This window comes from Lynx canadensis, chromosome B4 (assembly GCF_007474595.2).
Source record: "Lynx canadensis isolate LIC74 chromosome B4, mLynCan4.pri.v2, whole genome shotgun sequence".
Lineage (NCBI taxonomy): Eukaryota > Metazoa > Chordata > Mammalia > Carnivora > Felidae > Lynx > Lynx canadensis.
This window is the reverse complement of record NC_044309.1, coordinates 18537232-18565115: the sequence shown is the minus strand read 5'-3', so window position 1 is coordinate 18565115 and position 27884 is coordinate 18537232. Positions and strand designations below refer to the sequence as shown.

At 39.8% G+C, this 27884-nt stretch overlaps 1 protein-coding gene across 4 annotated transcripts in view; it reads right to left on the bottom strand.

The window, feature by feature from the left end:
* Positions 1–20854, bottom strand: part of PLXDC2 (plexin domain containing 2) — a 455171-nt gene extending 434317 nt beyond the window's left edge. Inside the window, exons 1-2 of one of the 4 annotated variants that reach the window (XM_030321035.1) lie at positions 20756–20854; positions 19558–20340 (exon numbers count right to left, since the gene is read on the bottom strand). In XM_030321035.1, the coding sequence (XP_030176895.1) occupies positions 19558–19669 (112 nt within the window). In that variant the 5' untranslated portion in view covers positions 19670–20340; positions 20756–20854. Of the gene's footprint in view, positions 1–19557; positions 20663–20755 lie in introns of those variants that run through there. The other 3 variants (XM_032593836.1, XM_030321036.1, XM_030321037.1) reach the window with 3 other exon arrangements.
* Between the last annotated feature and the right edge of the window lie 7030 nt (positions 20855–27884).

Genomic DNA, 27884 nt, shown 5'->3' with positions numbered 1-27884 from the left:
TTCCCTTAAGTTAAGGAGACTAACAAACTGATCTTTTTTATTGGGACATAAATACACTTGATCACATAGGTTAAATACTGCATTTATTACTACATGCTGGAAAACATTACAGAGTTGAAGTTATAAAATAACACGTAAAATATCCCAAACTGGTGCGATTTTAATTCTTTCTCACATAAATAAAGCATAACATAATCTATTGTAGACAAACAAGTGAGTATTGAGAGCCTAAAAGTTTTACTAAGTAAATGTCACATAAATTCATGGAATTATAACTATTATTTTCTTCTTTTTCACCAAAATGCAAGTGATACAAAGACTGAATGTTTTTATGATGGTGATATTTTTACTAATATCTTATCTGTTTAAATATTAAGAGTCTTAATTGAACAAGAAATAAACTAAACAAAAACAAAGAGAACTATGTTTCTAATTTATAGGAAAGCATATGACAAAGCAATTTACATAGACAAACAATGATAAATGACCTAACAAGCTCAGTTATAAACTAAAGTATCACTGTAGATGGATGCATATTTATACTCCACATTAGCATTTCTGCATGTCTTATAAAACGATTTTCATTAATTCTGCATTTTGTTGTTTTGGCCTTTGCAATACATTACAAAATTAAAGACAGATAATTTAAGAAAACACAAACTGGGGCGCCTGGGTGGCGCAGTCGGTTAAGCGCCCGACTTCAGCCAGGTCACGATCTCGCGGTCCGTGAGTTCGAGCCCCGCGTCAGGCTGTGGGCTGATGGCTCAGAGCCTGGAGCCTGTTTCCAATTCTGTGTCTCCCTCTCTCTCTGCCCCTCCCCCGTTCATGCTCTGTCTCTCTCTGTCCCAAAAATAAAATAAAAAAAAAAAAAAAAAAAAAAAAAAAAAAAAAAACAAACTAACTACCTTATGGTGTGTCTATAAATATCATTAAATTATCAGAACTTGACCTAAACCGTGCCGTTTTTATCTTTAACTTTCTTCCCCATTCATTCATTTCCTATCTCCCTTCCTCCATCTCCAAACACACACACACACACACACACACACACACACACACACACACACACACGCTGAGGACATGGAACAAAGTTCCAATTACTAAGAAAAACAAACTTATAATCTATCCTGAAAGATAGCCTACAGATAAGAAGGATTTTTTTGGTTTTAACTTTTGTTCTCATTTCTTTCTTTTAATTTCAAACTTGCATAAGCCTGATTTTTTTTTTTTTTAACTTCAAACTGGTCAGGAATGTCTTGCTGGGTAGCATATTACAGATGATAATAATCACTCCTTTTAAACTCTTCTAACAATTTTATAAAGCAACTGTTGATAAAAACTCCTACTCACCTTGAAGGCAATTATGGACGAAAATAAATACCTCTTTTATAAGAGTTTGGCATTTCTTACTGAGAAGAGAGTTCTAAAGTTTTTTTTTTTTTTAAGTTTATTTATTTGTTTTGAGAGAGAAAGAGTGCACACAGGCTGGGGAGGGACAGAGACGGAGGGAGGGAGAGGATCTCAAGCAGGCTCCACACTGTCAGCACAGAGCCCCATGCAGGGCTTGATCTCACAAACCGTGAGATCATAACCTGAGCCGAAATCAAGAGTCAATGCTCAACCAAGTGAGTCACCCAGTCTCCTGGAGTTTGAAAGTTTTTATGAAAAAAAAAATTTTTTTTGACCCTTCCTTCCTCGGTTTCTTATACACAAATAAATGTTAGATTTGCTCACAAATATTTATTGAGTGCCTGCTATATGCCAAGCACGGTTTCAATCACTATAAAAATTCACCTTGAAAACAGCCACAAAAATTAATTACAGTGAAAAAGAACATCCCTCTTTCCTCACCTTATGCATTTGATTCCTGGTCTCCCTATTGTTAAAAGAACAATGAAGTCATTACTCCTTTTCCTTCAGGGTATGATGTTGGCTTAAAATTTTTAAAATGCCTGAAACTTAACAAATTGCTTTAAATACCCTTTTCTATAATACAGCTATTATTTATCTTGCTTCAACTGTCTTATAGCCCACACTTAACTGATAAAATAAAGGAAACATTCATTTTTTTCTGCTGCTACTTCTTAAGATGAAATTCTCTTTGTCTTTATCTTATTCGAGAGATTTCACAGATTTAACAACTTCAGGTTACATAGATGTGATATCATCTAAGCCTTCATTAAATTTTTATTAGATATAGCAGCAACCTTCTTACATGTGATATAATAAAGGGGTCCTTGAGTCAAGTTGGATTTTGGAAGAACTATGATCATCTTACCAAAGACAACAATTCTAACATAGCATATTATATTTATAGCACACTTCTACTCTCAGTCGGCCTGCCTATCTACCAGCTGCTCCCCTCATACCTACGGGCAGGCTCAAATCCCCAACTCTAGAATAACTCTCCCTTGTCCCCGTGCTCCCCTCTGGCTACTTCCTCCCCATCACTTCTTCCCCAGCCATGTTTTTGTTTTTGTTTTCTTTTAAGATTTTAGTTTTGTCGGTATTCGCACTTCCTCCACTCACCTTTACCACTTATCCTACTGAAATCTGGCACGAACTGACCCCCATTCACCCACCCAAACCACCCGTACTAAATTCCCAGATGACCCCTCCTTGCCAATTCCAGTGATTTGGCTTCCCCGCCCTCTCCATGTTGCCCCTTCTCATTCTCCCCCCTGGGCTCCTTCCTCCACTTATTCTTCCCAGACCACTCTCTAGGACTGTGATCTTCACCTTCTACTCCTATTTCTCCATGTTTCTTGTCTGGCTTCCACCACCACTTATATACTGATGATTCAACATCTTAGTCTCCTCCAAGACCTACACGTGGTAGAGCTGATCTCTCTACCATGATGCCCCAAAGCATTTCAACGCTCAACATGTTTAAAGCTGAACCCATTTTCCTATTCCCTAATGCACCTGAAAACTTCTCCCCTCATTGGAAGCCTTCCTCACTTTCCATTTTTATTAATCCAGCAGTTTCTAAATCCAGCAGTCTCCAGGTCTGCCCTTTCCTACGCACTTTTCATACCAACAATAGAGACCTTTCTAAAAGACCTGAGTCTGTTATTCAGCTGACAAAAATCTGTCACTGGCCAGCTGACACTTTCATGACTGAGACCAACATCTTTCTATGGTAGATGAGCCCTTTCTTAGTCTTGCTATTATCCTTTCCCCACAGGCAACCACATTTACCCAAAGAGTGCACGGTTTTCTGCTTCCAAGTTGTTCTCTGTTTGGAATGGGTACCCACCTTCTCCACCCTCCTAGTGCTCACATATACTTCAAAGCAAGACTGAAACAAACTTCTCCAGGAAGTCTTCCTTGACCCTCTAGTCTCAACTTTCTCTGTTAAACGTGTGTGCACGCACACGCACACACACACACACACACACACACATTCTCTTAGCAAATAGTTAATTTCCTATTTTCAATACTGCACAGTAACCCCTACCTGGCAAGGTCTTTATTTTTTATCTTTACAGCACAATGTTTGGCACATAGAATATATCTAGTAAATGTTCGTCAAACAAATAACTCTTCTGAGAACTAAATTTCACCATCAACTCCAACATCTGGCATATTAATTTTAATTTGATTCAGTCCTGAGACAACGATACAGTAAGTCAGTTTCTTCTAGTTTAGGAATTAATACAATTGGATAATGGGGATATTTTGAAAAATAATATTCATTTCTGATAGCATTAGCAAAAAATGGGCAAAACGGTATTAAAATGGTACCCTAAGCACTATCCACTACACACATATGGAGACAAAATGAACATTGGTTTACCTTTCTCTTTATTCTCTCCCAGCCCCTCTTTGGTATTCCTATTGCTCTGTATCGATAAACCCTATACCTTCACACACCTTCACACTCCCACACACACACACACACACACTGAGTGACTTCTTGCTGTTCTTGGTCTAACCAGGGACCATGTCTGTCCTAGTCTGAGCAGGAACACTGTAACTATCTCTTTACTACACCCGTTCTAAGTAGGTTGCAAATAGAAAGGATGTGGGTGACCATGGTCCTTCCTTTGGATACTGACATTTCCCAAGATATACTATCTAAACACAAAACATGACTCTAAGCTAACAACCACTAACACATCAACGTAGGAGGCATAGTACATGAACAAAGAGTTGTTCCATTGCTCTCCAGTAAAACCATGAGTGCAGCCACCTCTATAGCCCACATACACAGGCCCGGCCTCAACTAAACCACCAATGACCTCTGTATAGCTGCAAGAAAAAAAAAATACTAAGTATGACATACTCAGAGGACTCTAGATTTTTAAAGACTTCCATTCATTTCTTCTTTGGACATTTCTTATCTCCCATTCACTGATGAAATCTTAGAGTAGCTGTCTTGCTCTCACACATCTATTGCTTACTTTTTCAGATAAATTCACTAAGACACAGGTAGCATTTGGGGCCTCTCTATAAATAGAACATCATCGTGCAAGAAAGTTAACTTGTCGTCCAAGGGAATTGTGTAATCTCATATAGCAGCTTATTTATTCCTAGAAGCAAGTATATGAATGAGGTCAAAGTATTGTTTTCTTGTGTCGGTGTAGATGACACAGCAGAATTTTGTTTTGTGTCCTCAGGCCAGGCCCAGAAGGGAAAACTGTTTTGGGGAGCTTCATCTCATTTTACACAGCATAAGTTTGTTAAAAATAAATTCTTTGAGTGTTCTTTTAATGCATGTTTTATTGCAATAATGTTCTTCAAATCCAAATCGTGCCCTAGGCTATCATGGAGTGAGGGGCAGGCTTCTGAAAAATAGCGATGCTTTGCATTCCAAAACCTAGTCATGCAAGTCGAAGCCTGTCGGAGGTGCAGCCTGTGTGCCATTTAATGTTCACACGGCCGTCAAAAATGCTAACTGGCTGTATTTTTTCATAAACCTGCATCAGTAGTAATGCCCGTGATGGTTACTAAACCAAAGATGATATGATATTATCTCTGGCAGGGTGAAACATGGGTACCCCAATAATTAATATTTTAAAACTATTAATGAAAGCCTCCTCAGGCTGCTCACCATGCTGCAGAGAATTCTTGCCTCGCTCTGCCTTCCTTTTTTTACTCTTGTTTACATTCGTCTCTCAATTTACTGCTTCCATACTTCTTTATATTTCTATGGTAACCTTACCAAACCATTAGAGAACAGAAATTCTTCACCAGTCATTATGACTGGAGTAGACGGCTGATTTTATTCCCTTATTACAAATGAAGAAAGGAGGTTTCAACGGTTAATATTCTTGTACAGAGTCATCCAACTGATAAATGGCAAAGCCATGGTTTGGACCCAAGCTTTCCTGGCATCAGAAGCATCCTCTAAGAACTAAAAGGCAAGGGAATGATGTCTTTCCCAGAGTCTGTCCCCCACCTCCATCCTGCGAGCCCTCCTCTGGCTTTGCTGCTCCAGTGTAGATCAGGCACTGGTTTGTCCCCTTGTTACGCTCATGCCTATCACAGTCATCCCACAAGACTCATGCTATGTGTGTGCTCGTCTTCCCCTGCAGATCACCTTCCTGAAGTATAGAAGCCATGTTTTATTTTTACCTAAAACAGTGAACTATGAAATTAAACTGATTGAATGAAAAACATCCTCCAACTGAAATTTTCCCATTGGAAGAACAGCTGAACTAATCTGAAAATTAGGTGATATGAACTTTATAAAGAGATTTCAAATCGTCCTATGAAAATGTCATACATTTTAAGCACACATCACACTTAAGTGGGGATATGGTGGTCCCCAACTTAGGTATAAAGAATATGATTTAGAAGGGCTAGGTTTCCAATTAACATATAAGAGCCTATTTTACTTTTACCAGAGGCATCAATATAATCCTCCCACCCATTAAAAAATTATTGATGACTTATTGGATGAATGAATGGATGAATGAGTCAATGCCTTCATTAGAAGTAAAGCAGATATTAGTGGGCTCTACTCAATAAGTTAGGCAAGAATATTTAAATTGAAAACCTACCACGCACTGAGTGCTATGTCTGAAACGTAGTTTTACTATTTTTGTTTTATTTCAAAATTCTTTTTTTTTAAATTTTTTTTTTAACATTTATTTATTTTTGAGACAGAGAGAGACAGAGCATGAGAAGGGGAGGGTCAGAGAGGGAGACACAGAATCCGAAACAGGCTCCAGGCTCTGAGCTGTCAGCCCAGAGCCTGATGTGGGGCTTGAACTCACGGACCGTGAGATCATGACCTGAGCCGAAGTCGGACGCCGAACTGACTGAGCCACCCAGGCGCCCCATATTTCAAAATTCTTAATGGTCTGGAAAATCCCAATAAAAAAGTATTAAGTAAAAATTAAATAAGTATTGGCTGTAGATCAGCCTTTGCCTACTTAATGTTTTTGTTTTGTTTTGTTTTGTTTTTCTTTTTTTGCCTCTTAATTCTAGGTACAGATTAATGGACTAACAAAAGCTATGATGTGTCACCCATTAAAGAGTTAAGGCTTCCTCTTTTCTATTGCCTGGAAAGTTTATCTACATCCACAACAAAATAAAATAATAAGAAGTACAGGGCAAATGAAAGACACAAAATAAAACACAGAAAGATTACAAAAATAAGATCCAGGTAAGAGAATTTAATGTGCAAAATGAGAGAGGAACAAAATATTACCTGAGAAAACCAACTTGAAGAAACTATTACAGTCACAACCTTCCACCTGATGTCTGAGATTTGAATTATTTTTAACAGTTACTGAGATGGCACTCCACCAAATGAGCTTATGTTGAAAATTCATTTAACACATATGTCTTGAGTGCCTTCTATGATACACCAAGCAATATGAGATTGCCAAGAAAAAAAAAGGAAAGGAAAGCATGGTTCCAACCCTCACGGAGTTTACAGTTTAGTGGGAGAAATAGTCACACATCAAATAACTATTCAAATAGCAACATAATTTTTAAAAAATACGTATTTACTAACACTTTTCAGGGGCAAGTAACCAACTTCAACTCAAAAACTGGAATTTTCTGGTTCATGCTATTGGGAAATCTAAGACTGCCTACACATGGCTTTAGACTTTTATCTTCCCAATGCAGCAACCCCCAGGGGTGTTTAAAAACAAAACAGAAACAAAAACAGAAGTGATCAATGTGAACCTGGAGAGGTAAGCCAGGACCAGATTACTGAAGGCCTTGACTTTTTCCCTTGACTAAAAGGGAAGGTTGCCTGACTTGATGGCCATGACATATGGGTACAATGAGTACTCACCTGAACAGGTGATGAACTGTCTTGGGGGAGCAAGACACCTATGATAGAAGCACCAAGGAGAACCCCAGAAGAGTCAGAGAGGACATTCCTAAATGATGGTAAGGTGCTTTCCAGTAGAAAGGGGAAAGAGACATTGAGCAGAAAATATCAGTTGTCCACACCATAAAACTAGTATGGAATACAGAAAGAACTTTGGATGTGTTTCTAGAAAAAAAATAAAATAGACAAAGGTAATGAAAATGTGCCTGGAGAATAGCAAATATAACTTGTAGAGAACACAAAGGATGCTGACAAAAACCGACGTAAACTTCACCAAGTGGATCCCATTTGGAAACTTGGAAGGAGTTAACTCACATTACTGAGTCCAGAATTAAGAGATATCTTAGACTCTTTTGTTGAAAAAATATTTAAAAGGCTGCCCAGTGATTTGTATCTGGAAATCTTTCAAATATCTAATCTTAGAGAGTATTTCCTACTTTGCATCTTCAGCTTTGAGATAGCTGGAAAGCTGTTTATGCAAATTTCATGGTTCAATCTCTAATTTTGATTTCATTCATTGTTTAACCATATGTTTCTTTTAAACTATGGGATTCCCTCCAGAGAGGCAAATGAACCAGTTTTAATATTTTTTTCAAAAAAAAATCAAGTTGCTGGTTTATAAATAATTAAAGTATTAATTAATAAGTATAATTAACTAAAAGTATCATCATTAAAGTATCTGTTCTCCCTAGCTTAATAAATGACTTGATCATCCCTACACTATCATTTATAAACGAACTCTCAATTCTTCATAAATGCATAAGTTCCTTTATGCTGAAGTCACTCAATCTCTGGCTTGTACATATTTTACTCATTGATATGTAAATCTGAGGCATGTTAAATTATGATTTAGAAATTCTTCCCAAAGAAATATGGAGAAACAAGGTAGGAACAAAATTCTTTGCCTGAGTAATAAATCCAAACAAATACAGTATATCCTATAAGTGGAACACTAACAAGATTCTTTTGTTGAACAAATTTTCAAGGAGGACTTCCTATTCTTGGAGCTAGTGATTCGGTGGTGATCAGTCACATATGGCCTTTCACCTCGGGCAGCTTACAGTCAAATGCAGGCAGGACCACACTATTGATGATAAGCGATATCACGAGGACGTGTAGAGTGCACTCTGGCGAGGCATTTGTCTCAAACTAGGAGCTGGCAAACAAACACTAAAAGAAAATTATTCGATGTGCCAAAAATCAAATCCAATACGAGACCTGAAGGGCAAATAGCCAAAGAGAGGAGGAAAGTGTGCTCCAAGAAGGAAAGGCATGTGCAATTTTCCGAGGGGACAGAGTGTTGGGAAATTGGTGAGCAGGAGGCAGGAAGTGATAAATTTGAACCCAGGGAGGGAAGCCAGGACAAAATTATCGAAGGCCTTGCCTCTGGTGTGAGAGCAGTAGGAAGGCAGGAAAGCATTTTCAACAGAGGGGTGGCATAGCCAGATTTGCATTTTAGAAAGAGCTTTCAGGCTGTGGAATGAAGAATGGATTCCAGCAGGACAATTTTGGAGGCAAGGAGTGAAGCTGTTGAAGTAAAGTAGGCTAGGAAAAATGGTGGCCTGCCGGAGCCAGAATAATGGAACTAGGGAATGGAGAAAGGCAGTCTGGAGTCAGACATCAGTGCTTAGTTTTAGAAAAATTAGCTTCTTATTGGCTGTGCCTAGTTTACAAACCACTCTCCTAAAAACAGTTGGAGAAAACTGACATTGCACAAGTCTGACTTCCTGCATCAAGCTGTTTTGCAATGTCCAGACAATGAGACTATAATCTGCAGGATGACTTTGAATCATTGCTTGTTTTTAAAAATATCTACAATGAACAACAGATGTTAAAAAGATAATGAAGGCTAAATAACAAAGAAATAAAACAGACTGCCTGCCTTGTCAGTTGACTCCTGATTAACAAATATCCAGACCAGTACGCATGAGTGCAGAGCAACAGCCAGTTTTAAACTGTGCTGAGGTAGAGATGCGGTTAGGATTTTCAACTCCAGCAAATTGTAACCACTTAATTTATAAACGCCTGTAGTCTAAATAAAATCATAAATCTATTATCTTTAAATGGTAGTAATTTGTAAAGTGCACTTTCTTTCGATGTAAATCTCCCATGAAATTGATATTAATTAGCTAAAGAGCAAACATTAAGGAGTATCCTAAATGCAGGGGCTTTTACCATTCTCATCAGAGCTGTTTCTTAGGAAGCAGCAAACCTACAGTCTTCCCTGTAACTGCTCTGCTGGTCTAGAGATGGGTTACTGAAAGGGACACTGTGAAAATGTCACAATTTTCACATATTATTTGCCTAGTGCTTACCCCTCGTTTGTAGTAGTTTCCAAGAAGTTAGGAATTAACATTCTTTCCCTCAGTTGAACTCTTTATTTCAATTAACCTATGGTTTCTACCTGGATTTCCTAAGAAACAATTAGAATGTACCATTAGCTTCATGATGCGATCAGGAAAACAGCACTAGCCCTCCATCTAAGGACATTGTTTCAACTAAAAAAGATCACTGCCAAATAGTCACTATTAACAATTCGTTAGGAGGTGCCAGGGTACTTGTTCTGGCTTTTACATGTTGTAGTAAAGAAATTACATCGTCTCCAAGTTGTTTAGAAATCGAAATCTTTACTAAATGACTGAGATTTAATGTGATTTCAAACAAAGTCCAACAGAGGATTTAGTGAAAACTGAAAAGTTTATTCCAAATAGATAGTGGAAATGCCAAGAGTCTTCTAGAATACCCATGACACTTCTGAAGATCAAAAACAAGAAGGACAGGTTGGCCCAGCCAGATGTACTTATTATAAAGCTAAAGTAATTAACATCCTGTGATATCCACACAGAGATAATTATCAGGGGTTCCCCCCCCTCCCAGCCTTCATCTTTGAAGTACTTAATCTTGGACGGTCTAGGAGGGCTTGTCCTAGGCACTATCTTTCATAGTACAACATACGTAAGCCAAATAACCCATGAATTATATCTTTAAGTATAAGCTGAGTAACCCCTGCATATGAACATGAAGACAGATGTATGTAAGGATATGGGTAGCGGGCTTGCTCAAAATTTCTCTGATTGATTGCCTGCACTGATTGATGGAAGATGGACAAATCAATGGTGGGGAAATAGCTGGAAGACTGGATAAATCAATTATGGAAAAATCAGGACCAACACAAATGCATGTGTACAAAACAGCAAGTGATGATGTTATTATTATTATATCAAAGTGATGACTTATTACACAATTCAGCCTCAACCAAAATTTTTTTACAACACATTCATCAGTATTTTGCAAGTCTTGCAGTATTAACAGATGTTACCACAATATTCTGATATAGGAAATATTTTAACACATACTTCATGTCAAATGAAATGCTTTCATAAAATTCATTTAATTTGAATTAAAGCAATTTAATCTGAATAAAAGACATTTTTAAAACTATGTAAAACTTTAAAACACAAGTTATAAATCAAAACAGATACAAATATACATCACCCAAGATATGATATCCTATGATGTTCAATAAGCTATGAAAATAAAACATGAAGCAGTATCTTTGTAAATACAGCGAGAATGCTTTCAAACTAATATGAAATGATATTTTTTAAAACAAAAGTCAACTTTATTTTTTTTAATTTTTTTAACATTTATTTATTTATTTTTGAGAGACACCAAGAGAATTGAGTGGGGGAGGGGCAGAGAGAGAGGGAGACACAGAATCCGAAGCAGGCTCTAGGCACTCAGCTGTCAGCACGGAGCTGGCACAGGGCTCCAGCTCATGGAGGGCAAGATCATGACCTGAGCTGAAGCCGGACACAACCGACTGAGCCACCCAGGCGCCCCAAAAAAGTCAACTCTATTTTTACAGGGCATCCAGAGCTTTCAAATCGGTATTAAAATACTCTTTAAACTTTTATTGTGTGAACAAATAACTTCAAATGACTCTCTCTAGTCCCACTCCTAACAAACAAGAACCAAAGAACAAAAATGCAAATACATACTGTTATGTTTCATCATTCAGTTTTTGTTTTTTAGTTTTTCATAGTTCAAGTACGTATATACAGTATACTTTAATTTTAAACATAAAACTATGGAATAGCAAAATAATTAAGAGATTGATTTTCTTTTTAATCAAAAGCTCAGGGCAGGATTCCTTTATTTGTTTTTAATTTTTTAATGTTTATTTTATTTTATTTTTTAATGTTTATTTTTGAGACAGAGGGAGACAGAGCACGAGTTGGGGAGAGGCAGAGAGAGAGGGAGACACAGGATCTGAAGCAGGCTCCAGGCTCCGAGCTGTCAGCACAGAGCCTGACATGGGGCTTGAACTCATGGACTGTGAGATCATGACCCGAGCCAAACTCAGTGCTCAACCGAGCCACCCAGGCGCCCCAGGACAGGATTCCTTTAAAGAGTAAGAATCCACACACAGTAAGAATATGATTCAGTATACCAAAAGTCATTTCACATACACTTTTCCATGAATATCTCACAGTGCAGCTTTCGGAGATGTACTGAAGGAAACGGACAGCAGAAGGAGGAGGGGGACAGTGCAGCCAAAAGAAGTCAAGTACAATACTGGACTTGCTCCCCCTGCACCTGCAGTAAGGTCAGTGGGCTCTTTTGACCAAACAAATGAACAACTTACCAGTTAAGTAATCAGATTTGTTGTGTCAGTGCCATCTATGGTCTGTTTCGGGAGAGAATTAAGCAAATATGCATAATAGAAATACACCCTAGAAGACCATTTCACATCTTGAAAATCATGATTATTTGTGAATTTCATATTCTAAAGTGATAAGTTCTGCCTCTATCTTGCTTCTCTTTTAGGGTTTAGGGAAATCATCATTTTATTGGATGTTCGGATTATGGTTTCAGAGAGAAAAAGTCGGGAGCTACCGTTACCAACAGATCCATGTACAAAATTAACAACTGTGTTAACTCAAAAACTACTACCTAAAAAAACATCAGTGCCTGCTGAATATTCCAGATTCCAAGTGGACCAAAGAAAACATCATCCTTATGGAAATAAATAAGGATGTACTTACCAAGCCTCATGCTTAAAGAAAATATGCCAGCTTTATTTACACTTCTCCTATCACTGACCACTCCAGGGAGTATGTAGAAAATTGACTTTTAAATATTCTGATTTTTATGCAGTTTATCCACAGGGCAAATTCTTGACATTCTTTCTGTATTCTCAAAGCCTTGGTGAGCTAAGCACCTTACCTACCGGATGAGACCTTGAGCAATATGAATTCTAGGAAAATTTTCCAATTAATTAGTGAAAAATAATAGGTGAGGAGAGGGAGGAACTCAGCAAAAAGACTCCAGAAAAGTAAAACGGAAGTCATCCTGCAATCCTTGCCTTTACGACCCTCTCAGCAAAGCCACAGGCCGTTCTCTACTCTAACGTCTGAAGCAGAGGCAGTGACTATCGCCCGATTTTAATTTAGAAGAGGAGAGCTACCCGTGCTCGCATCTGTTTGGATGACCTCGGGAGGAAGGGATTACAAATCTAGATTTCAAAGAAGGCCACACAGTCCAACTGCATATTCAGATCTGCAGTCTTTAACAGGCTATACTAATTCCAAACAGGTCCCTGAGGAGAGCTCAGATTCTATTTAAATACCCAAATCTGTACCATCACGCTGTATCTCACCACCTGTTTAATTCACAGGGGCAAATAAGAACCTGCCAAAGAACAAATACAAAATGAGTTCAAAGTCCGGGTACCACATAATGTAGAATATTTTATGTTCTGTTCTTTCCTCAGATGTTACTGTGCTAATTTGACCAGGCAATACGTGACACAAGAAAGAGGGGGAGAAACCGGCTTAATAAAAGCATCACTACTTAGTCTGTCATTCTTCAGGAACTTCCTCAGTTGAACAGAATCATTGTCTGGAGGATGGTGAGGGAAGACATCCCGTGCGAGCCCTAGTGAAGAAGAAAGACTTCCCAGAGTGCAGTACTGTAAAGAGATAATTAAAGCTTTGAGAAAATGTGCTCGGGATAAAGGCAGAGGCCTGGAATTAGTCAGATTAAAAGAAAGCTGAAAAGCGACTTAGTAATATACAGCTTTACATAGTGCGGTGATTACTTTTTCTTTACTTATTTCCCATCTCTGAAACAAAGACAAGACAAGATTTTAAGTGAGTAAAGTTGGACAAAAATAAAGAAGGGTAGGAAAGAGAACCGGTCGCCTGGGTGGCACAGTCAGTTAAGCATCTGACTCTTGATTTCGGCTCAGGTCATGATCTCACAGTTTGAGCCCCATGTTGGGCTCTGTGCTGACAGGGCTGAGCCTCTCTCTCTCTCTCTCTCTCTCTCTGTCTCTCTCCCTCTCTCTGCCCCCCCCCCCCCACATGGGCTCGCACGCTCTCTCTCTCTCTCTCTTTCCCTCTAAATAAATAAATAAATAAATAAATAAATAAATAAATATTATTTTTTAAAAAGGAGTATGAAAGACAAGATGGTAAAGTAGTCCACAAAAATTGAAGTCCAGAAAGTATATATACTTGTTGGAGGGAAGCTACAAATTGTGCTCTGAGCTTTCAGGAAACCAGATTTTAAAAGGTAATGCATCTGGTCACTATGCATCATGTCCAGAAAATAGAAACAACCTAATTCGGAAGAACAACTATGTCTGTTATTAAGATACAAGATTTCTCTCCTTTTCTCTCTCCCTCTCTCTCTCTCTCTCTCTCTCACTGCCCTCACCTACTGGGAGAGCAGACACTGCAAAATGCACTGCATGGTGCCACCAACACCCCCAAAACCACCACCATAACACGTTTTATAAGATCACTTTATTTATTTATTTTCTTATTTATTTATTTTTAGTTTTTTAATTAATTTATTTTTACTTTGTTTTTTTCAAAGGCCTCCTTCAGTGTAGGTTAATGGCATGAGGCCTGAGCACAATTCAAGAGTAATTTCACAACGAACTAAAACTGTTAAATTATTTAATAGTGTTCATCTCTGCCGAAAATACATCACCATTATATGTCTATATGTACATATAGGCATATACATTTTCATATATATATGCACACATATGTGCACACATATACACAAACGCACGTATTGTATTTAAAGGTGTTAGGTTAAGAACATGAGTAAAAATTCATTCAGAAACCAGAAGTATAATTGAATGACAGAATGAACTTTTTAAAAGTAAAAAAAACCTTAGTGAGGTAAAAAACCTTAATAGAAGGTTTAAGGTAAATATTATCTACCACAAGCATTATGACAGTTCAGCAGACCCCTGGATCCTACTCTCTTGTTTTAAACGATCAGTTCTGCAAAACCTGTCTGTATATTCATTTCCAACTTATTGGTGGAAAAAGTCATAAACAGGGTAAACAAGTACTTTTCAGAAGTCTCCCAAGGTGACATTCAAACCAACAGTCCAGTTTGAACTACCATTCCATTCAGTCCGGTCAGTTCAACAGCTATTTATTGCATGCCTGTGTGGGAGATGCCTTGGGGGATTCAGAAGTGAACGGACCATGACCCTACAGAACACGATCTATGGTGTAAGAAAGTATATGAAAGAGATACAGAAATGGAATGGAGGGAAACAACTCTTCCAATATCAAGCAGATTCAAACAAACGAGTGCCTTTAAAAAGGTACAGAAGTTCCCGAGGGTTCTGAGATGGCACATCCTTTTGTGAACTGTGTCACTTGAGATAAAAGCCTATAAGAAAAAGCAGATGGACCAATGGAGACGCATGAGGGAAGAAGGTGAAGGAGGAAAGGAAAAGAGGTAGTAAGTAACACAGCACCTACTCAGGGGAGATCAAGGAGCCTCAACTGGTGAGAGTGTTCAGAAACGGGATGGGAAGGGAGAGCTGAAACAGTAGGTCCAGGCCACATGATAATGATCTTGGAGGCCATGGTGAAGAGACAGTATTTAATGCGGTAGGAAACCGCTCAAGACTTCAGATCTCATGATCACAGCTGCTGATCAACTCACTAATCTTCATAAATATTCCGCTTCTACAACAGGAAATATCTTTTAGGAAGCAAAAAAACAGGGACAAAAGTAACTGAAAAGAATCCACGTTGTCTACTTCTCAGCAGGCAGAGAAGAAGCCTGTTTGGAGCAAATTAGTATCTTCGGTTACTAAGTTTTACTCAAGTACTTTCTACTTGATAAAAATCTGTTTCTGAAGATCAAACTTAACAAATGCATAAACTGTCCTACTTATAGTAATTTCAAATCTCTGTGCAGACATCCATGAACTAAAAATCTTATCCATCCTTAGGCTTCAATTTGTATCTGTTCTCTAAAAGAAAAAAAAAAAAACTCTCACATTTTGTGTTTTAAAAAATTTTGTATGGAAACACGAGTCACTGATTTATTAAAAATCAACCTAGAGCTCTTGGGTGGCTCAGTCAGTTAAGTGTCAACTCTTGATTTTGGCTCAAGTCATGATCTTGCACTTTGTGAGTTTGAGCCCTGCATCAGTCTCTGCCCTAATAGTGAGGAGCCTGCTTGGGATTCTCTCTCTCCCATTCTCTCTACCCCTCCCCCTCCCAAAATAAAATAAAATAAAATAAAATAAAATAAAATAAAAGTCAACCTACCATTTGTTCATTAATCTGACCCAGGTCTACTTTATAGAGGATATTCACTTGATTAACCTTCTGTTATAATTTTCTCTTCCAGTATATATGCAAACAGAAAATTTATACTAATGACAGTATGTCTCAACAGAGATACTCTCATACCAAACTCCACAAGTTAGTAACATTTCAAACTAAGTCTTTTAACTCCAACGAAAGCACAAAATAATAGAAAAATATCCCACTAGAGAAACAACTAAAATAAATGTAAATGACCTGCTAAAAATAAACTATTTCCCTCCAGTACATAGCAATATTAGAAAGTTTAAATAGCAAAAGTTCCCTGGAGTCCTAAACTATTTTTGCTCTGTATATAGTGGTATTGAACTTCCCTGTTGCATTAAGTCACCTTTAAGAGTAATAACCAGGCCAAAATAACTCCATAATTTTAGGCCTTTTTTCCCTATTTACATTTTAGAAATCTTCCAGACATTAACACATCTTTCTCCTTTGACACGGTTAATAAACTGTTTTTCACTATAGGATATAGGAACAAATGTATAACAATACAAAGAAGATTTCCGATTTCTAGAATTTAGAATTATTCTAAGTTTATTTTTCTCTAAATATTGGTGTTGATAAAAACTATTGAGTATGGCATATACTTTTCATCTATGTGTAGATTACATTCAATCCTAAAGATAAATTCATTACATAATGAGCTTTTCACTGTAAGAGAGATTTGAAAGCTATGTTGTTGAGAATTCCACAATTTGCTAAAAACCTCCAGCATTGATACAAAAGAAGGTATTTGAATTTTTCCACTGTACAAATGCACCACAAGAATGTATTCAAAGTATAGATCTTTATGGGGCGCCTGGGTGGCTCAGTTGGTTGTGTCTGACCTCGGCTCAGGTTATGATCTCGCCATTGGTGGGTTTGAGCTCAGCACTGGGCTCTGTGCTGACAGCTCAGAGCGTGGAGCCTGCTTCAGATTCTGTGTCTCCCTCTCTCTCTACCCCTCCCCTACTCGTGCTCTGTCTCTCTCTGTCTCTCAAAAGTAAATAAACATTAAAAAAATTTGTTTTAAGTATAGATCTTTACACGTAGAAGGTGCTATATAAATGTTGAATGAAAAGTTAATTTCAATGAACATGGGAAATAAACACTAATTATTATAAATTGCCACTCATTTACGTGTGGTAAGCTGAAATGTCCAAAACATACTGCACATAGGAAAAACAAAGTATTGAAGATCATTAATCTGAGAGATTTGGGAAAGAATGGGAATAGGAGAAATTAGCAGTTCCTCTGCCCTCTGGTGGCAGTAAAATCAACTGCAGCATTTTCTAAAGCAATACATAATTAAATGTCCCTGTTATGAAATCAGATTTTTTTCTCCTGTGCCAAAATGTCTGTGATAAAAATCCTGATTGCTACATGGCAAATTTCAAGACTGTTGGGCTCTTTAAAATTTTTCCCATAGTGATATTTTAGCATGTTTACAAAGGAAATTATTTTTTCTTCTATTTCATTGCTATATTGTATTTATAGGAAAGAAAATATAACCCTTTAACTCCAAGATTACTCAAAAACTGTATGTAGACTGATATCCAGTAAAGAAGCTACTTCAGTTTGCAATAAATCTCCAAAACACTTACCAAGAAATTTAAAACAATTCATTTTTTACTCAATCCTATAAAAATATGGGTTTCTAGAGTAATTTTCCACCACAGGTACTAGTTTATAATTAGTTTATAATACCTGTACATTTATGTTGGGCAATTTAGGTGTTTTATAATCTCCACAGCTTTTAATTATCTGGCCAATTGCAGAGTGAATGTTCACTCATCCTCAATTTGATAACTTAGAAATGTATACATATTCTTTTCTCAGTAACATACCATTAATGAAAGAAGTTCAGAAAAAATAAACATCTGCTGATCTTTTTTTTCCTTCTGTAAATGCATTATTTACAGAAATTTCAAATAAACAACTTTGGAATCCATTTTGGCATACACGTCTCTCTAACCTCCTTTGGGATGAATTGTTTTCTTTAAGCATTTACTTATTTCATGAATGTGGCCATACCATATCAATATCATAGGGTAAAAGTCTTAGTGTTTTTTTTTTCAACCAATGAAATGTATCAGACAAACAAGATAATCTACTGACGTACCTAGTAAAGAACAAGCTATGTCCATCTATGCAGAACAAAACTATATGTGACCAAGACAAATCAACATCAAGAAAATTGGGGTTTTAAAGTGTTTCACAGTTTTAAAAGCGTTGTCATCATGTTGCCCCCTCCTCCCATTCCACACACCCCTCCAATCATAAATTGGAGCGCAGAGTCAGAATCTGTGCGTTCTCTATAAGAATTTACACCAGGGGCAGAGACAGTGTTTTTAGCTGATTTCTAGGTCTCAGATTGGTGAATTTCATTCAAGGACTTTCTCCAAGATTCACCTCACTTGGAATCCCCAGGTGACCTCGGTAAGCTTCCATCTGCGACTTTCATGCTTGACATTTGCCGACACATGTATACTTTCTGAGGAATCACTTACCACCACCACCACCACTACCCCAGACTTCAGAATTAAAACAAAACAAAATCTTGATTAGGCTCATCAGAAAGTTTGTGTTTTCTTTTTTTCTCCAAGTGTATTTTGTTCATTTCACCTCCTCTCCCAAGTCTAACCTGAGTTCACAAATTTCTGCCAAGGTTCTCTCTGCCTGCTTCTTCACCTTCTTCCTGAGGGGCAGAAAGGGTGAGCAGGCACCCAGTTCTCAGAGGGCAGGGTCGCGGGAGGCACCTGAAACCCCGGCTTAGCTCCCAGCCTGCGAGAGCCAGCGGGTCGCGGGCGGGGTGTTGCTACGCCGGCTCCGCGCTGGCCCCGGGGGCGCGGCTCCCGGCTGGACGCGAACCTGGCTGGCAACGACCCGGAGCCACCACAGGGTAGATGCGAAGGCCGGGTCGCCGCGCGGGGGCAATGTCAGGGCACTTGGACGAACCCCGGACGCGTTCAGGCCTGTCTGCGAAGGCGGCCGGTGGAGGACAATGGGGGCAGGCATTGGTCTCCAGAGGCGCGCCCACCCCATTTCTGCCACCTCCTCCCCTCCTCGGCGCCGCGCCGCACCTACCCCGCCCCGCTTCCAGAGCCCGTTCAACCCCAGACTGCGAAAGGGAACTAAGGTGGGGATCGCGTGGGGTAGAAAGGTGCGGCCACAGGAAATTTTCTACAGCTGGGGGGAACCCTGCAATCCCCAGCTGCCACTACGTCCCCCACCCACGGCCCCCATCACGCACTCGCTTAGTTTATCGCGGCAGCAGAGAAGCAGGAGGAGCCAGAGAGGAGACTTCCCAGAGATGCCAGTTCTGGGAAAGGTATCTACAGAAGGTTTGCTCTTACACACCAGAGCCCTCTCTGGGCGACTTGGGGAGGCAGTACCACCCCCTGTCGCTCAGGTGAAGGAAGCCCGAAATCCTCAAGAAAACCTCCAGTCCCCTTCTCTAACCAACCCCCTCCTCCCCATTCGGAAAGCCCAAGTTTACCCAAAAGCAATTGCAATAACTTTCCCAAGGGCAGACAGATGAGGTGGGGGTGGGTTGAGAATGGAGGGGGGAGTGCCAGCGAAATCTTCAGTTGCGCAAAAAAATCAACAAGCTAAAGTGCATCTTACCATTGATTTGGTTTCCAGGCTCCCCTTCAGTGAACTGAAAACGGTCCATTAAAAAGTGGCAAAGTAACACAACTCCTGCAGCGGCCAGGTCTGCCCTCGGGAACCTCGCCATGCCGCCGCCGAGACCTCCCTCCCCCTCCCCGCCAGTCCTTCCCAGGCGCCGGGTGCTTGGAGGCTCCGAGTGGGAATCGGGACGATGGGGACGCTGGGGCCAAGCGCTGCGGACCGGTCTGGCTGAACCTGGAGGCCTTTGTAAATTTCGATGGGATTTCACACTCGGGAGCTGGGAAGAGGAAGGGAGAGCGAGGGGGAGTGCAGTCCTCTCCGGACCTCCGGGTCTCTCTTCGCAACTTGCCACAACACTCGCAGCCCTCACCCCAGACACAGGACACCAACGGCGGGGAGGAAAGGCCACTTGCAGCCGGGGCTCGCAAACTCTCGGTTCCGCACAGGCAGCGCCACCCGGGTGCCCGCAGACAGTGACTTCCGAGCCCCCGCGATATGCTCCACTGGGTTCAAAATAGATCTAATTCCACAGCCAGCGCGGCTGCCTCCTCCAAATCCAAGAGGGCTGTCGGCTCACAAGGAACTTTCCCCAGTGTTGGGATGGCCCTGGCGGGAGGTTTGGGTTTGCGGGAACGGGGTTAATGTGGGCTGGCGAAACCCCTCCGACAAGTTTTTCTTCTTTTCTTCGCCCTACGCAGGGCGCGCGTCCTTTCTCGCAGCCAGAGGGATGGGCAGCTCTAAAGAGCTGAGCCCAGTGAAGGCTCAGGCTGCAGCAGTCTAAGGTCCGAAGCCAGAAAAAAAAAAAAAAAAAAAAAAAAAAGAGAGAGAGAAAAAAAAGAAAAAAAAAAGAAAAAAAAAAAAGAAGGGGAGGGGGAGGAAGAGGAAGAAGAAAGAAATGGGGGGCGGGGGAGTCAGGCCAAAACCTATCGGGAAAGGGTTCCTCCTGGCTAAGGAGGAGGTGGCCACAAGCCCCGCCGAGCCCCGGGAGTTTGGTGGCGGAGGAGGCGCCGCCGCCGCCGCCGAGCTCCCCCGCGCTTCTGCTCCACACTTTGGGGAGGGAAGGCAGCTTGCAATTTGCCAGATCTGCCGCTGCACCCTCCTCCCTCCTCCCTCCCCCCCCCCCCCCCCCCCCCCCCCCCGCTCCTTCAGGCTTCTCCCACCTTCCTCCCCGAAACCAGCAGCTAGCACCGACCTGTCCAATGGCTGCACTTTCCTCGGGGCTGGCAGTAAAGTCGCCGAGAGATTAAGCCGGAGGAGAAAAGCAAGGGGGAGTGAGAGGGCAACTCCAGCCCTGCGCGCCCCCAGCAGCCTACTGCCCGGAGAGTCGGGAGAGAAGGCGAGAAAGGCGAGCGAGCTAGGAGCCCAGCGCCCCGCTGCACCTCCGCGCCGCCGGGGCGCCATCCTGCACTCGGCTCTTGCCCTTTGCAGCCACACCAGCGGCGCCTTCGCCCACCTGGCCTCCAGGCCTCCTTCGCGCGGGGCTGCGGAGGGTCTTAGCCCCCCGCACGGTACCCAGCAGACACCAGACGCTGGCGGGGTCTCCCTGGGCGCTAAAGGGTTAATTACAGTTCGCCATTCCCGGTAGGACGTTTGTAGCAGTTGGGGTGTGAAGAAAGCAAACCCGAGTGAGTTCTGCTACTGACCCCGAAAAACCCCTTCGGACCCCAGACCCGCGAGACCGGAGGAGGAAGGTAGCGCGCGACATCGTGGTCCCGCTGCCGCTGCTGCTTTGTAAAGTGTCCGCCGGAGGGAAAGCGAGAGTTTAAAGAAACAGGAGGCCCATTGAATTTCCTACGGGGGCTTTTAACAGGCATTCGCTCGCTAGTTTGGTTTTTGTTTTTTCAGCTCCAGGATGTGCTTCAGCCTTAACCCTTCCCAGCCCTCTCGCTAATTTACATCTTACTTCGCTTAACCTCATTTTAAAGGGACAAATACAAAGAAAAGTGGAAAAGCATTTTGGTTAAAAATACAGATTCTTGAACCAGATTGCCTGGATTGGAATAACACCTCCTCCCACTAAATGGCCCAGCCTCTTCGCAATTGCTCTCATAGTGCCTCAGTTCCTCATCCATCAAATGGGGAGAATTGTGGTAATGCCCTTATAAGGTCGTATTGAACTCAATGAGTTATTACTATAAACTTAAAGAATTGAAAACAGTGCCTGTGCAAAGTACATGACTTTATGTCTCTTAAGAGAGACAGGAGAGGGAGGAAGTCCTGAATCAGTGGAGAGCTTGCATCAGTGTTCTTAAATTCAAAAGTCTTTCAGTCTATTCTTGCCCACCCTATTCCATGCTCTGAAAAGTTTATGGATGCTATTAATGAGCACCTGTGAAAATGAACAAAAGCAACCTAATTCAAAACGGAGTCAGAGGCGATGAAGGCAAGGATTCTCACCACATATCACTTTTGCAGCCTACTTCACATACCCCAACAGTTAGAAGCTTACTTTACTTACCCTAGGAGGATAAGGAAGATTTTCTCCTTGCCCAGAAATAACCTAGAAGAAAAACCACCACCACTCAGCCAATGAGGAGCTGCAACCCTGAACTCTTCCTCTCCTCCAATAACCCTTCCTTCAAAACTACCAAATCCCTCTTGTCCTCTCCAAAGGCAAGCCCTTCTCCTTTGTTCTTCGGACTTGCCTATGGTTTGTCATAGCAAGCATGTCCCAAACCACAGTTCCTCTACTATTCCTAAATAAACTTGTCTTTGCTGGTTAAATAACTGGCAATTTCATTTCTAAGACTGACACGCCTTAATTTTGTCACAAAACCCACTGGAAGTGGGTCTGGATAGTTAAACTACTCTCCTAATTTGATACAAAAAGAATGGCTCTCCGATGGCTACTTAGCTAGTGAGAAGGGAAACAGGAGGTGTAACATGTTTTTCATAATCCAATATTCAGTTTGCTATTTATATCAGAAATATATATGTACACACACACACACACACACATAAACATGTTGTGCATACACACTTTATTATGCCAAGACCCTTGCTCTCTCCTGAGCTTTCTCACAACTTGATTTCCTCACCGTACTTAAGAAACCTGGTTCTTGGGGCGCCTGGGTGACGCAGTCGGTTAAGCGTCCGACTTCAGCCAGGTCACGATCTCGCGGTCCGGGAGTTCGAGCCCCGCGTCAGGCTCTGGGCTGATGGCTCAGAGCCTGGAGCCTGTTTCCGATTCTGTGTCTCCCTCTCTCTCTGCCCCTCCCCCGTTCATGCTCTGTCTCTCTCTGTCCCAAAAATAAATAAAAACGTTGGAAAAAAAAAAAAAAGAAATCTGGTTCTTTGATTTCTGCTTAACTGAGAGTTTGTAAGTTCTATGTAACATTACAACAAAATTTGAGTACCTGAGATACTTATCTGTTTAACATCAAGTTGGAAAACAATTTTCTAATCAAAATTTGGTTCTTATTTAATTGATGTTGAGTTTTTTATCTGCATCCCTAGTGAGCTCATTACTTCATAAATCCATGTGGAAAGCTTCCTAAAATGTTCTGCACAACTCCAATTCCCATTACGTGCAAAATTATAAGAAACCTACCAGGAGCCATCTCAGGAAAGCATGATTTCTTTTTAGTCTGGGATATTTCCCTCTATTTCCACAGTTGATTAAAAAAAAGGGGGGGGGTGCCTCCTTTTTTTTTTTTGAGAACAAAGTCCTATCTCTCCCTAGTATCATTTTGTTCCTTTTATTCTTTATTATTATATATGCAAATTAGGAGTGTTTATTTTCTTGTTCTTTGTTGTCATCAATGCTTTCTCCTCCTGATTAAAGCTGTATACCTTAAATGGAAGTTTGATGCCAAAAACTGAAAGGAAGCCAAGTGGTAATTCAGAGTGAGTCTGCAAAGTTTTTTATGCGTTTGTCTATCATTGGTGCTGTTTAATTGTTTCATTTTACTCATATGATTTTATTATAAAGAGCCACCCATACAGAAAATACTTAGGTATGGGAGAAGATATAGGTAAGCAAAGCTCAACGATGCATGATATTTTAATGCCCTGAATTAAGAAAAAATATTATTGTAACAAATGTAGGATTAGATGTTCTTCTTTAGATGTCAACTGATAATATCTCTATATATATAACCAACTGATAATAATATATATATACATATATATGTGTGTGTATATATATGTGTGTGTGTATATATATATATATATATATATATATAACCTTTACATTATAACAAGCAAAAATAAATAAACTGTAGGACAGTCATTCAGAGTTAAATGGAAAAAGTTGACTGTCCTCATACAATCCTGGCTAATTAAAAGCAGCGGATTTTGTGGCCTAAATGATTTCAGTTTGCAGTATACGTTTCACCACAGTATTATTGTCTATTTCAACTTCATGGAGACAAATTAAGGTGTCTTTGTGAAGAAAGGTTCCTTTTCCACCTGACTTGAAAGAGGAGTTCTAATGAGTGAGGCTCATTTCTATTTACTATAGATACAAGAACTGAATTGCTGTTTTTTTTACTCACTAGCTTAATGTTAGCTAACCTCTCAAGGAACAAATGAATCAGGAATCTTAAAGGAGTAATACTTGAGTTCTTTGTCCATGACAAAGATCTGGAATTCATAGAACACTCTTCTTTAAAATCTTAAGATCATATATCAGAATCATTGTCAGCAACATAGAACTTTAAGCAGACCCAAGCTAATGTCTGTATAGTTTTCGAATCTGTTTGCAACCCTTCATTTATACCAACATTCAGGAAGATTTTTTCACATTCCAAGGGCAGTACTATCTGTATAAAGGCGATTACAATTACCCATCTCATCCTACCTCCAACTCTAATCTTGCTATGTTTCCAAGGACCTGTCCTAAATTGAAACTTGGCTAATGAGATACTCAAGAAAATATCATGCTTCCTTGGAAAAAAAACAAGATGCAGCTTAGGCTGTAGAGTACCTACCATTTATTACAATATATTTTTTATTGTTATTTCAGGAAATAGTTTTTGTCCATTTTAATAAGATCTGTTAAAATTTTCTACAAGTCAGTCAGATAAAGGGAAATTGCTATCAGTGGATTGCTTTTACTGAGTCCTAAGCTAATATTATAACCTTTTCCCCTAGGTCTATGGCATTTCCTCTCCCTCCTCATTTGATAGGGCTATTTTTTTTGATCTCTGATACAAAATTACAAGACTCATTTGTTCATCTTGGCTGACTTCTGCTCTCAGAATCAACCAGAATTACATTATACTGTTGATGGATATTTCAGCTTTTTTCTCTTTTGTAGTTTTAAGTAAAAATTTTGTGAATAGAGTGTTTCTGGATCAAATGAGCATTAAAAAAATCACCTAACAGCTAGTATCACTTTTTTTATAGAAACATTTAACATGAAAGAATACTTAATGCCCTTTCTCCTCATATCAATACTACATTTACTATTTAGATGAAATTAACATCATAATTACATTTTGCTCATTCATAATGAAACAACATACTGCATTAAAATTTCATTCATGTTTATACTGTCTTCCTTCTAAAGTAAATAAGCCAAAGTGTTCTTAATCAGTAAATAGCAAAATACAAAAATATGCAATTTGTAGTAGTAGAAAAGGAACTACTAAAATGGGATTATTAAAAATAAGTATTAAAAAGTAGGAGCATCATCTTACATTTCTTTTTAAATAGCAATAATGTGTAATAGAAACATATACCTTATTCATTCCTCAACTGCACTCAAGGATAAGTTAAAATCCTGCATTTTTCAAAAAAGGAAAAATGGGCAAGTGTTCAGCAAGCACTTAGTGAATTAACAAATGAAATGAACATGTTAAAGAATATTTTGCACAATGTGTAATAATGAAGCATGTGGAAAAGTTCTGAAAATGTTGACTGCTATGGACGTCGTTGTTAGCCGTATATACTATCCAGAGTTTTCTGAACTGATCAAAGTGTCTGAAGTACAGGAAATCTGTCTCCCAAGGGTCAGCCCCACCAGCAGTTGTGCTTCTGTGGAGCCCCTGGTGGAGGCTATATTGCTCCAGCACAGATGACAAGGCTGTTGTGTCTGCTGCTGGAATGCTCAACACCACACATTGCCAGGACCGACCTCTGATCTTCAGTCCTGATGCTTTGTTCTGCATTTCCTTTACTTATCTTGCATTCATCTTGTCTTCCTGTCCTATAAATTATCTCTTTTTATTTTCATTTTTACTATATGAATTTTTATTGATATGTAATTCACATAATTTAAGATTAATCCTTTTAGGGGTGACTGGGTAGCCCAGTCAGTTACATCTGACTCTTGATTTCACCTCAGTGCATGGTCTCACAGTCCTGAGATCAAGCCTTGCATAGGGCTCAGCGCTAAGCATGGAGCCTGCTTGAGATTCTCTCTCTCCTTCTGCCTCTCCCCTGCTTGCACTCTCTCTCTCTCTCTCTCTCTCATTCTCAAAAAAAAAAAAAAAAAAAAAAAAGATTAACCCCTTTAAAGTTACAGAGGTTTTTAGTATAATCACATTACGAAATCAAAGCAACCATCTAATTCCAGAACATTTTCCTCACCCCCCCCCCGCCCAAAAAAAAAAATCATACCCATTAGCAGTCACTCCCTGTTCTCATTTCCTCCACAATGCTTGGCAACCACTAACCTACTCTCTGACTCGATGGATTTTCCTATTCTAAACATTTCACTTAAATGGAATCTACAATATGTGGCCTTTTGTGTCTCACTTCCCTCACTTAGCATGGTTTCAAGGTTCATTCATGTTGTAACATGTATCAGTGCTCTCTTCCTTTTTAATGCCAAATAATATTCCATTGAAGGTATCTATGACTTTTTTATATACATCAGTTGATGAATATTTGATCTGTTCCCACTTTATGGATGTTATGAATGATGCTATGAACATCCATGTACTATTATTGCAATTTATAGGGACTATTGTATAGTACAATTTGTAATATTATTACAATTTGCTCCAGCTCTTACATTAAGGTCTTTGATCCATCCTGATTAAATATTTGTATACAGTGTAAGGAAGGGGGCTAAAATTATTCTTTTGAATATGGGTAAATAATTGCCTCAGCTATTTGTTGACAAGGGTATTGTTTTCTCATTGAATGAACTTGGCATCATTGTTGAAAATCAGTTGGCCATAAATACGTGGAGTTTGTATCTTGACTCTCAATTCTATCCCATTAATCTGTATGCCTAGCCTAGTGCCAGTACCAAACTGTTTTGGTTACTGTGCAAAAATGGTAGTTGGAATTCTAGTAGGGATTACATTTAATCTGTAAATTAATTTGGAGACAACTGCCATTTTGACAATATCAAATCTTGTAATCCATTTACATGGGATGTTTTTCCCCTCTTTCAAAATTGTTCTGAAGTTTCAGTGTATTTGACCTTGCACTTACTTGCTATATTTATTCCTAAGTGTTTCATTATTTTTGCTATTATGAATGACATTGTTTTCTTAATTTCACTTCTAAAGTGTTCATGGCTAGTATATTAGTTTCCCAGGCAGCCAAAACAAAATTGCTACAGACTGGGTGGCTCAAACAACATAAATTGATTTCCTCACAGTTCTGGAAATGAGAAGTCCAAGATCAACATGTCAGCAGGTTTCATTTTCTCTCAGGCCTCTCTCTCCTTGGCTTGCAGCTAGCCATGTTCCTTACCCTCATGTGGTCTTTGGTCCATGCAAGTACATCCCTAGTTTCTCTCTGTGTGTCCAAATACCCTCTTCTTATGAAGACACTAGTCAGATTGGATAAGGGCCAGGGGTGCCCGGCTGGCTCAGGCAGTAGAGCATGTGACTCTTATCTCCAGGTATAAGTTAGAGTCCTCTCAAGGTGTCGAGATTATTTGAAAATAAAATCTTGGGGCGCCAGGGTGGCTCAGTTCGTTAAGAGGCCGACTTCAGCTCAGGTCACGATCTCGCGGTCCGTGAGTTTGAGCCCCGCGTCAGGCTCTGGGCTGATGGCTCAGAGCCTGGAGCCTGCTTCCGATTCTGTGTCTCCCTCTCTCTCTGCCCCTCCCCCGTTCATGCTCTGTCTCTCTCTGTCTCAAAAATAAATAAAACGTTAAAAAAAATTTAAAAAAATAAAAATAAAAATAAAATCTTAAAAAAAAAAACTGGATAAGGGCCTACCCTCCAGGCCTCATTTTAACATTAATATCCTTTTTAAAGGACCTATCTCCAAATATAGTCACATTCTGAAATACGGGGATTAGTATTTCAACATATGCATTGAGGGAGGGGATACAATTCAGCCAATAACAGCTAGTATATAGCAATAGAAATGATACTTGCTTATTGTTTCTTTATCCTGCAACCAACCTTGCT